Source organism: Protopterus annectens, chromosome 6.part0 (genome assembly GCF_019279795.1).
Source record: "Protopterus annectens isolate FY-2018-M chromosome 6.part0, PAN1.0, whole genome shotgun sequence".
In the NCBI taxonomy this organism is placed as follows: domain Eukaryota; kingdom Metazoa; phylum Chordata; order Ceratodontiformes; family Protopteridae; genus Protopterus; species Protopterus annectens.
Window position 1 is genome coordinate 1,161,040,376 of NC_056737.1, and position 10,886 is coordinate 1,161,051,261.

Sequence of the window (10,886 nt, forward strand, 5' to 3'; positions counted from 1 at the left end):
TGGTATGGGGTGGCAAGAAAAACAATCTGTTTACAAGAGAGAGAGTGGAACAGTAAGTAGCTGCCAAGCGAGAGATTACAGCTTAATTGATAGTAGCCCAAATGTTAGGTAGCATGAATGCTTAGTACATTTACAGATTAGCAAGGAAAAGATCTCCAAGGAAAAAATGAGTATGGATCTATACTTAGTGACAAAAATACTGTATGTATTTATTAAGAGTTTACAGAGTAACAACTGTGAGTGAGGAGGGGGGGGGATTACGTACTGATGATGTGTGGTCACCTGATGCAACAAAGTTTAAAATTTACTGAAGGGTATATAAAATAGGAAGGAATAAAGATGTACAAGTTATGTTTTTTTGTTTTACACACTGTGGAGACTGCGGTTAGGTTTTGAAGGTCTTTCAGGAGGTGCGGTAGTGTGTGAGAGTGGAATGGGAAAGAACAGAGCAGGTACCTGTGAAAAAACAACGTAAATCATTAGACTAGCAAGAGAGGAGTGACGAGATTAAGAATGTCAGCAGGTATAATAGCAGCAGTTCCCACTGAAGAGAGGAAAAATAAAGCAAAACGAATACTGAACGATCGGCATCAGACTTTCCAAGGTTAGCCCGGCACATGCTCTGTCTACTCACAACGTCCTCTTCTCTATTTATACTTATATACTAGTCGCATTGACTTTATGTGTTTCAGTTCTGAACCTAAAACTGTTAAGATAATTAAATCGTTTAATAAAAGCCGGAAGCATTTTTACCTTCATTTGCAGACCTGTCAGAGTCATCCTCTGCAAAGATTTACAGACATTGCTGGTTATTACCTGAGAAGGTACATTTTTTGGTGGTTCAATTCGTATTGTTGGATCCCATTCTCCAGGTGGCAGAACTGTCACCTGATCAAGGAATTCATCTATTCCAGACACCAGATCATTGCGATCTTTGGCTTTGTATGCAACATCATGGAATACCTAAAAATAAATAAATAGCATTACAGGATCACTATGATAATGAGTTATGCAACAAACAATCATTATCCCTTTAATTAAGCAGACAAATATTTTTATAATCCACATGCTGTGTTATAAAGGTATAGTTTACTGTTTCTTGAGCAGAAGACAGATTAATGTCTCATTTATAGACATTAAAAATAAGTAAACTGAGAAAGACCATCTTCAAGTCATGTATTTTCCAAACTAATTTTAAACTGCTGACATTGCAAAACATAATGTAATTATAACACATGTTTTTCATGTGTGCATTTAGAAAACTGTGAAATGTTTTGTCATAAATCACTGATTAGGTGAACACAGCAAAACTTCCAGTATATATTCAGTCACTACATTCACAAAGTCATCATTGCATTCATATGAAATACTAGTTGGCATATAAAGTTCCCTCAAAATATATTGCTCCCTGCACAAACACAAACACTCTCATATCTTGGAGGCTGTCTGCACATCACAGTATTCTAAGATGGAAGTGAAAAAATTTACTTAGGGATTTTGTTGACTTGCAAATTTAAAAGACCAAGGTACAATGTGGTATAGCAGAAGTGCTGAAATGTGCAACAGAACAGTATATGAAATAAATATATAGACAACAAGCTGTCCTCTCCTTCACAAAATCCAAAACACAACTCTGACCCAAATAAACCACCGACTGTGATTTACAAAGAAGGCAACCATGTAAAATGAAGTTACTTTATTTTCTAGCGCTTCGGTGTTTCCACCTTCAAGGAATATCAAACAATAAAAACACACCCACTAATTGAACAATGAATTTCCATCTTAAAGCAAACATTTCCAATTTAGCTCATTGTTTAGACCAGTAGGTGTCATAGTTTTATACTTTAAAATGGAAATGCTCTCTTTATATAGTAATTTTTGTTTTAATACATTTTCATCATTACCTAACCATTTCACAGTTTCTAAAACAGTACCTTGTTACAAAGTCACATCGCTATTGTGGAACATCCTAAAGTGTGAAGCAATTATTTTATCTTCCCTTTTGTTTTTAACATCCCTAACATGTTCCATGAATCTGACACAAAATTCTCTCTTAGTTTTTCCTATATAATAAAGTCCACATGGACATCTAAGTGCATATATTACCCCTTTACTTCTGCATGTATATGTGTCTCTAGGATCAAATTTAATCCCATTTATATTATTAAATGTATTAACAATATTCACACAAATACTGCATCTATTAAAGCATACTGTGCCCCGACTTACACTTGTCCTTGGTATATCTACTTTTGGCATATGAAATTTCCCATGAACAACCATGTCCTTCAAGTTCCTACCCCTTTTATAAGAAAAAAATGGTTTATAAGGATGAATATTAGCCAAAACTCTGTCTTCTAACAGATATTTCCAATAATACTCTATCAGATCTTTCACTTCATCACTTTTTACATTATACACAGATACGTAATAAATCGCATCTCTTTTTTCTTTATTTCGTTCATCAGCTCTTCTAATCTGATACTTATTCCTTCCTCTAAATCCATTTTCATCCCTATCCATACCTATTTCATTCCTTAATCTGATTTGGGCCTGTTTCAAAATGCCTGGGTCATAACCCCTTTGTAAAAACATATCATTTGTTTTTTCCATCTCCTTTATTAACTCATTCTTCTCACTACATAGCCTAGAAACACGTACTAGTTCACCATAAGGTAAAGCTCCCAACACATGGGGGGGGGGGTGACAACTTGAGGCATGTAAATATTGATTACCGTCCATAAATTTCCTAGGAATATTGGACGAGATGTTCCCATTCTCCATGCCCTCCAAAATGAGGTCTAAATACACTACCCTATTCCCTTTCTGAAGTCCATCAAATGCTAGACTGAAAGGGTTCCTATGCATGGCTGATATGAAGTTGTCCACTTCTTCTTCACCTCCTTCACATATGAATATTAAATCATCTGTGTAACGAAAATAAAAATCTATACATTTCCTCATAAAATCCAAATTAAATAAAAACCTTTTTTCAAAAAAAGACATAAAAAGGTTTGCATACATGGGGGCAAAAGCTGCCCCCATTGCTGTACCCTGTTTCTGTCTATATAACATATTATCAAAATAAAAATAATTATTTTTTAAACAAAAATCTACCATGTTGGTTACAAAACAAGCTAAAGGACTATCGCCCAAAAAATACCTTATCACCTCCAAACCATCTATATGTTGAATAGAGGTATATAAGCTTTTAAAGTCAATTACCAACCAGTACCTGTTCTTATTCCATACTATCAGAGAAATTTTTTGTAAAAAGTCCACACTATCTTTTATATAAACAGGGGATTTAAGGACATAGGGTAATAATATTCCATGTAATACTAAACCAATGTTATGCAAAAAATAATTACAAGCAGAAATAATAGGTCTCCCCAGAGGTTTAACCAAACTTTTATGTATTTTGGGCAGACAAAAAAGATAGCTATTTCACTTTTCCGATTAAATAGTCTGTCCCTAACATCTTTTTCATTAAAGTATCCTAACTTAACACTCCTATCCAACATTTCTGCAAACTCAATCACTGCTTGTTCATATTTGCTTTTGCTACATTTTTCATATGCCTCAGTATTCTCCAAGTGTTCCACGCACATATTATAATATTGTAATGCATTCATAATAACTATTTTATTCCCTTTATCTGAATGTTTAATAACTATATCCTTTCTATCACTTAGTACTCTCAAAGCTTGCCATTCCTTCAGAGTTAAATTATAAGACACTCTATTTTTATCTAATAATACATTATCACAGATGTTCTCACATCCGAACCCTATCATGGAACCAAATTGTGTAATACGTTGATTAACAAAAGGTGGCATAAATTTACTAAACATTGGTATGTATGAAACATCAATCTTACAATAAGCATTAGAAGAAATATTGCCATCATCAATACCTACAAAACTTTCTTCAGCATCTTCATTACAAGAAAAGAAACTATTGTCAGATTCATTAACAAGAGAAGAATTAGATACTGCAATTTCACTCATAAAATCTTTAGAAAAATGATATTTCAAATGTACTTTTCTTAAAAATCTAAATACCTCTTGCTTTAAAACATGCCCCCGAGGTAACACAGTCGGTACAAACTTCAATCCCAAACTTAATACAGAAAACTGCTCCTGCGATAAATCACATTGGGATAGATTTAATACTAAACTCGGTTCAGTACATACCTTATTTCCTGAACCTTTTATTATATTGTTGTCCATTCCTTTGCCCTTGTTGGAAATCCACCTGGTTACCTCTTTCCGAGTTACCGGCATATATTCCAAAGTTTCTATTTCTTTTTTGTCCCTGTTGTTGCTGTTGTTGATTAAATTGTGGGCCCCCTTGCTTCCGAAAAGTTTGATTATATGTCTCCGGCTGTTGTGGTCGTGGCAACTCTGGAAACTCACCGCTCGTATCAAACCGGCTTTCTTGCTCAGATGATGCAAAAGAAGTAGAGGGTGTGCTCTTAAACCTTATGTGCTGATGTCTTCCTCGATTTCCCACTCTCCGGTTGGTTGAATACAAAAAGGCAAGCCCGGCCTCATATTCTTTGATGTCCCGGTCAGTTTGGATTTCTTCTGATCAATCAGTTCCACCTCTAACAAAAACAGCTTCTCATTAGTTTTCTCCAAGAAAGCATTAACATTAGTGGGATTCATATAGTCACTGATTGTCTTTGATAGAACAGCTAATTCTTGTCTTAATTTCTTATGCTTCAATTGATCTCTTTCCAATAAGATATGTAACCATTCGGTTACACATCTATGGGCAGACTTAAACCAACGTTCCTTGAATTGTTTGTCCACAGAACAGTTTAAGTCAAAAGGTGTACTTGGATTTTTTACAAATCTGAGTCCCTTTGGGGTAATGTCAAGATCAATGTATCTCTGAAGACCTAAAATGTTAAAATAAGTCTTAGTTTCTTTTTCCAACAACTTTTCATACTTGTCACAAAGTTCTCTCATATCTGGTGGTATAACGTTAAATTTCTGTCCCACCGAAGTAAAAGGGCCGGATACTCTGCTCTCTCTTTCACAAACATATCAAAAATATGGCCAATACCAATATTGACATGCCGGTTCTCCATAGCCATCACCGGTGTTTGTAAAGAGCCATTTAAATAATGCTCTATAGTTCTCTGACAGCCCGACTGGGAACCCGATCCACCTGCTGTAAACTGCATGTAAACTGCTGACATTGCAAAACATAATGTAATTATAACACATGTTTTTTCATGTATGCATTTAAAACCTGTGAAATTTTTTGTCATAAATCACTGATTAGGTGAACACAGCAAAACTTCCAGTGTATATTCAGTCACTACATTCACAAAGTCATCATTGCATTCATTTGAAATACTAGTTGGCATATAAAGTTGCCTCAAAATATATTGCTCCCTGCACAAACACAAACACTCTCATATCTTGGAGGCTGTCTACACATCACAGTATTCTAAGATGGAAGTGAAACAATTTACTTAGGAGTTTTGTTGACTTGCAAATTTAAAAGACCAAGGAGCAACGTGGTATAGCAGAAGTGCTGAAATGTGCAACAGAACAGTATATGAAATAAAGCCTGAACTTTTATAATGGGCTGAATGAGCACCGCAGGTGATAGTGCATACAATGAATTAACATGTTCAGCAGAAAAACATTTTTGAAAGAAATACAGCCAAAAGAACATGCTACTCACATATCAGTGGCACAAGAATGAAATAAAGTAAATCTTGAATTAAATATTGTATTGTTGTATGTAATGGCATTGGTTTGGAATGGATTTATCACGTCTTTTATGGAATTAATAGCAGTTCAGCAAAGACACTTGGCTTAGGATCCAGATTCTAATCCTCAGGAGGAGAACATGCTGGAAATAGTGTGGGAACTGTGGTGAGAGAGAGGCACCAGAAGGCAATGAGGGATGTCATCAGTATTAGTGACAGACTCATGGCACTCAGACTCTAGCCTCGTGATAATTCAGTATTCATAATCTCAGCCTATGCACATCAGCATGCTTGTGATAGTGAGGAAAAGAGTGCAGTCAGACAGCAGTTGCAGGGTCTACTAGATAAATCAGGACAATATGAATTGGTGTGTTGATAATGGGTGACTTGAATGCACATGTCTGGACAAACAAACAGAAATGGATATAAGGACTGCCTGGGTTCACATGGTTGGGGCAACAGGAATAAAGAAGGAGAGACCATTTAAGACTTCTGTCTGGCAAAGGGTTTGATAGTAGCCAACACATAGCTCATAAAGTGAGACAGCCACAAGATCACATTCAACAGTGGCCAGTACGTACTACTCAGGTAGACTTCTTGCTAGTAAGGAAAGGGCACTGAGGTAAAATCAGTGATTGCAAAGTCATCCCCAGTGAAATGGTTTGCCCATACCATAATGCACTAGTTGCCACAATCAGCTGTAGGCAGTGGTGCGTGAAGGCTCGATGGTCAACAAAGACTGGGCTGAAGTCCTAGAAGTTGACTGGAGAGAAATCACAACAGTTCAAGGAAATACTCAGGGCTCTCGAACCTCAAGAAGAAGAGGAAATAGGTGGAGTTGAAGAAGAATAGCAGCACCTTGAAACAGCATGTGTGAGGACTATAGAACAGATGTGTGACTAATCCTGGTATGTAAATAAGGTACATAAGGAAAGCTGGTGGTGGAATGCATAAAGAAGGATTGCAGGAAAAATGGGAGATACAAAAGATGGACCAGGCTAGGAAGGAATACTGGCTGGCTAACAAAGAGGCTAAGAAAGGAGTTGCAGAAACAAAGAACAAGGAATCACAGGCACTCCACTAATTTCTGGAAAGCAACTGGATGGAACAAAGAAACTCTATCATATTGCAAGGCAAAGACAGAAATATAAAGAAGATAGTCAGACACTCTTCATAAGAGGTGCCAATAACAACCTGTCCACCAGTCCACAGGATATCAAAGACAGATGGACAGAGTACCACCAACAGCTTCTGAATGAAGAAAACCCCATAGAAGCTCTGCTGCCCCAGACACAGGCTACGGTGAGAGAACATGAGTAGCTCACCACAGAAGAAGTAAGAACAGCACTAAAGAAAATGAAGACAGGGAAAGCAGCAGGGTCAGATGATGTCACAGCAGGGTCAGATGATGTCGCAGCAGGGTCAGATAAGGTCACAGCAGGGTCAGATGAGGTCACAGCTGATATGATGAAGATGTTGAGTGAGTTAGGGGGAAACTGGCTCCTGAGGGTACTCATTGCAGTGTGGACAGAAATGCATATCCCAGATGACTGGAGAATAAACATACTAGTGCAAGTGTTCAGGAAGAAAGGGGACATTCACAACTGGGGACAGTACAGAGGTATCAAACTCCTGTCACAGTGTATGAATGTTCTGGAGAGGGTGATTGATAAATGAATATGCAGAGTAGAAAGTACAATGGGAGATGAGCTGTTTAGATTCAGATCAGGATTCAGGATAACTAACCCAATGTTTGTAGTAAGAGTGATAGTTGAGAAGAAGCTAGAGATATGGAAAGAGTCTAACTGGGCATTCCTAGAGAGGGAGAAAGCATATGGCAAGGCCCTAAGAAAGCTGATTTGGGCAGTCCTGAGGTGGTTTGAAGTGCCATAAACATTGTTAGAATTAGTGCAAGCTATGTGCAAGGATCCAGTGTCTCAAGCAAACAGTGTTTGGCTTTACAGAGAGGCTCCCACTGGGAGTGGGTGTGCAATAGGGCTCAACAATGAGCCCACTGCTGTTCATACTGATGATGGACTATATTAGCAAACATGTTGTTGGGGAAAGATCAACAAAGTTGCTGTATGCAGATGATTTGGCATTACAGGCAGACTTTGAACAAGAGCTTCAGCAAAGGATAGGGGAATGGAATGCAAAACTGAAGACACATGGGATAAAACTAACTATAGATAAGACAGTGGCAATTGCAGCGAATGCGAAATCAGAAGAAGCTGAGAAATGAAAAGGGAAAATAGATGACCGAGTTGGCAGCTTCAAATAATTAGGAGGAGTGGTTGGGAAGAAGGAAAGTCTGAATGAGGAGGTCAAAGCTTGATTCATAGAGGATGCAGCCAATTGGCACAGAGTGTCAGGTGTAGTGTCTGACAGAGGAATGCCAAAGAAGCTGAAAAGTAAGGTGTACCTTAGTACTGTACCAGTATTACTGCATGATACAAAAACTCGGGCAGTAAAGCCAAAGCAGTTTAGGAAGCTGGAGATGATGGAGATGAAGTGCCTGAGAAGGGTGGTAGGATGCACACTGTGGGACAGACAAAGAAATGAAGACATAGGAGCAGAAACCAAATCAGCTCCAACTGCAGAAAAGGTCAAAGAGAACAGATTACGGTGGTTCGGGCACGTGTAGAAAAGCAAAAGACAATCTGGTGAAGAAGATTTGGGACAGACAAGAAGGCAAGAGGAAATGAGGGCATCCAGCAAAGAGGCGGATGGATTGTGTGAGAGAAGACCTGTGAGAGTCAGGCATCAGTGCAAAAGGCAGGAAAGTGGCACTGAAGAGAGAAAGATGGTGACAATTGACAAGACACCCTGATTCAACGTAGAAAGTCAGAAAAGGAGACTGATAATGATGATTAGTCATGCTTATTGGACAGCATTTTGAGCCATAAATTTTTTTTGTGAATTCATCAAACAGAAAAGCTTAAACAAGCAATAATGCTGGCAGCATAGGCCTTATTGGGGAAATAATTGACTGCCGTCTTCATCTGTGGAAGGTCAATTATTTCCCAATAACAACCACCCAGAAAGGCACTACTATATTTAAATAATGGGGTACTTGTTAAATTGTTTTACAATTGTTTTTTATTAGTTTATATATTTTTAAAATATTTTTGATGTAAAATAGTTCCTCCACGTAATATTTCTAACTTACTACAGCATATGCAATCTGTGGTAGAGGAAATAGTTTACATACAAAATATAACTTAGGCAAGTATTTAATGTCTACAAACCTATACAGACACAGACCTACAGAAAGACACAGACATACACAAAAAATGCTACATTTTGAATGAGTACACTTCAGATGCCTCACTTTGATCAAATGAATGAAAAATATTATACAGTGCAAGGCACTGCAACCCCCCTTCCCCCTTTGCCCAGTTCCTCCTATATGCCTCTAATTTTGGTTTGTTCTTAAAAATGATTTTCTGGTAAATCACTGAAGATTACTGGAAGTCACTGGAGCCATTCATTATTGTTTTGTGGTGTTTTTTACTTTCACAATTCTGATTGCTATATTTAATGCTGACCCTCTGCCTCTCCATCACTGTCTTTATCCTCACATCTTAAGAAAAGTAGTTGAGAGGTATGTGCTCAGTTTCTCTCTGTTGCTCCACTGCTCTATCACTGATTCCATACTACACACACACACACACACACACACACACACACACACACACACACACACACACACACACACACACACACATGTGCACATACTCACATGCATGTTACTTTTTGCCTTTTTTTTTACTTTTTTTTTATGCTCACTAACAGCAAAGCTGTGTTTAGTGAGTGTAAAAAATGGCGGTTACTTGATTTATTTTCATTCTGAGTTTCACAGCAGCATATTACAGTGGGCTTAATTTTAACAGGTAATAGCTGTCAATTAATGCCCTGTTAGAGTATACTCATTTAACAAAAGGGTATTAGCATTTGTTTCACTCATTATCTAAGATAGAATTAATTATTATAGGTTTTTATGTTTCAAAGGGCAGTCAGATTAGTTTGATGAGTTTTTCTTCCTCATATCAGAGAAGGTTAGGCTGCCTCAGCAGAGGAGGATAGTGGTGGTGCTTCTATCCAGAAAAAAAAAAACAGACTGCATGATTGAATATGGACCTTTGCTTCAATTTTCTTGCCACTCTATCCTAGTTAAGAAATGGAAACAATAAACACACAGACTTGATGGTATCTTGTGGACCTTCATTTCAGGTTTTATTGACTGTTGCTTTTCTGGCTGGATGAAGACCACTTTCCATTACTGTTTACTCCTGTTATGTGATACCATTTTCACAGCACAGATTGTCATGTCTGCATTTTGTTTTGGGTCCACTTGTGCTTATGGACCTTTTAACAGCAACAATATGGTCAGTTTGTGGACAGGCTGTGAATCAGCCTGGAAACTGAATGTTTGAATCCTGTGGATTCGGGTTGACAGAGGTATTCCTGTTCATATGACAGCTTTCTTAGCTATTGATGACTATCTTTAGTGTGGCTTTTCTCAAAAGTTACATCTGGGAGACCTATCTAATCCTGGAGCCCAGAAGGTAAGTATCTGGTTTCAGATTGTTTATCAGTGTCCATCCACTGTTGAGCTTCTCTCTATTCGAGGTCAAATAACTGTGACATTTAAATTTTATCTTAACTGACCTGAAATGTCTTTATACTTCACAAATGAATTCACAGACCCATTTTGCTTGAAGATATATATGGTTTATTGGTGAAGTGTTTTTTTAATTATTTATTACATGTTGAAACAATCTTCAAGTGATCCTCTCTATTAACTTTGCACATTTTACCTTCTAAAGTTCTCATTAGATATTATTTTTCAAGTAGGAGTTTCATACTTTGAGGGACATTGGGTTAGCTGTGAGAAATGTGTCCACATTGAGGCTGTGATCATCTATACCAGCTCTAGTAACTGCTTTAGTGACAAGGTTGATAAGGCTGAATCTCAGCTCACTGTGGCACACCCATCAAGCTGTTGTCTACATTGGACAGATAATAATGACCCAACACCATCTTTTGTAGTGCAGTCATGACCTTTGATCCACAAGAAGATCCACTGGGAGGCTAGGTCAGTAGCATGGGTACATGGAGGAGAAACTGGCTTGTTCCTCACCCATGGTAGATT

General features: G+C 37.7%; 1 protein-coding gene across 1 annotated transcript in view; it reads right to left on the bottom strand.

The window, feature by feature from the left end:
• SLC4A10 (solute carrier family 4 member 10) overlaps positions 1 to 10,886 on the bottom strand; it is a 3,247,445-nt gene that overhangs the window by 1,308,665 nt on the left and 1,927,894 nt on the right. The window contains exon 10 of the mRNA XM_044074780.1: positions 817 to 963. Coding sequence (XP_043930715.1) covers positions 817 to 963 — 147 coding nt within the window. The remainder of the gene's footprint in view (positions 1 to 816; positions 964 to 10,886) is intronic.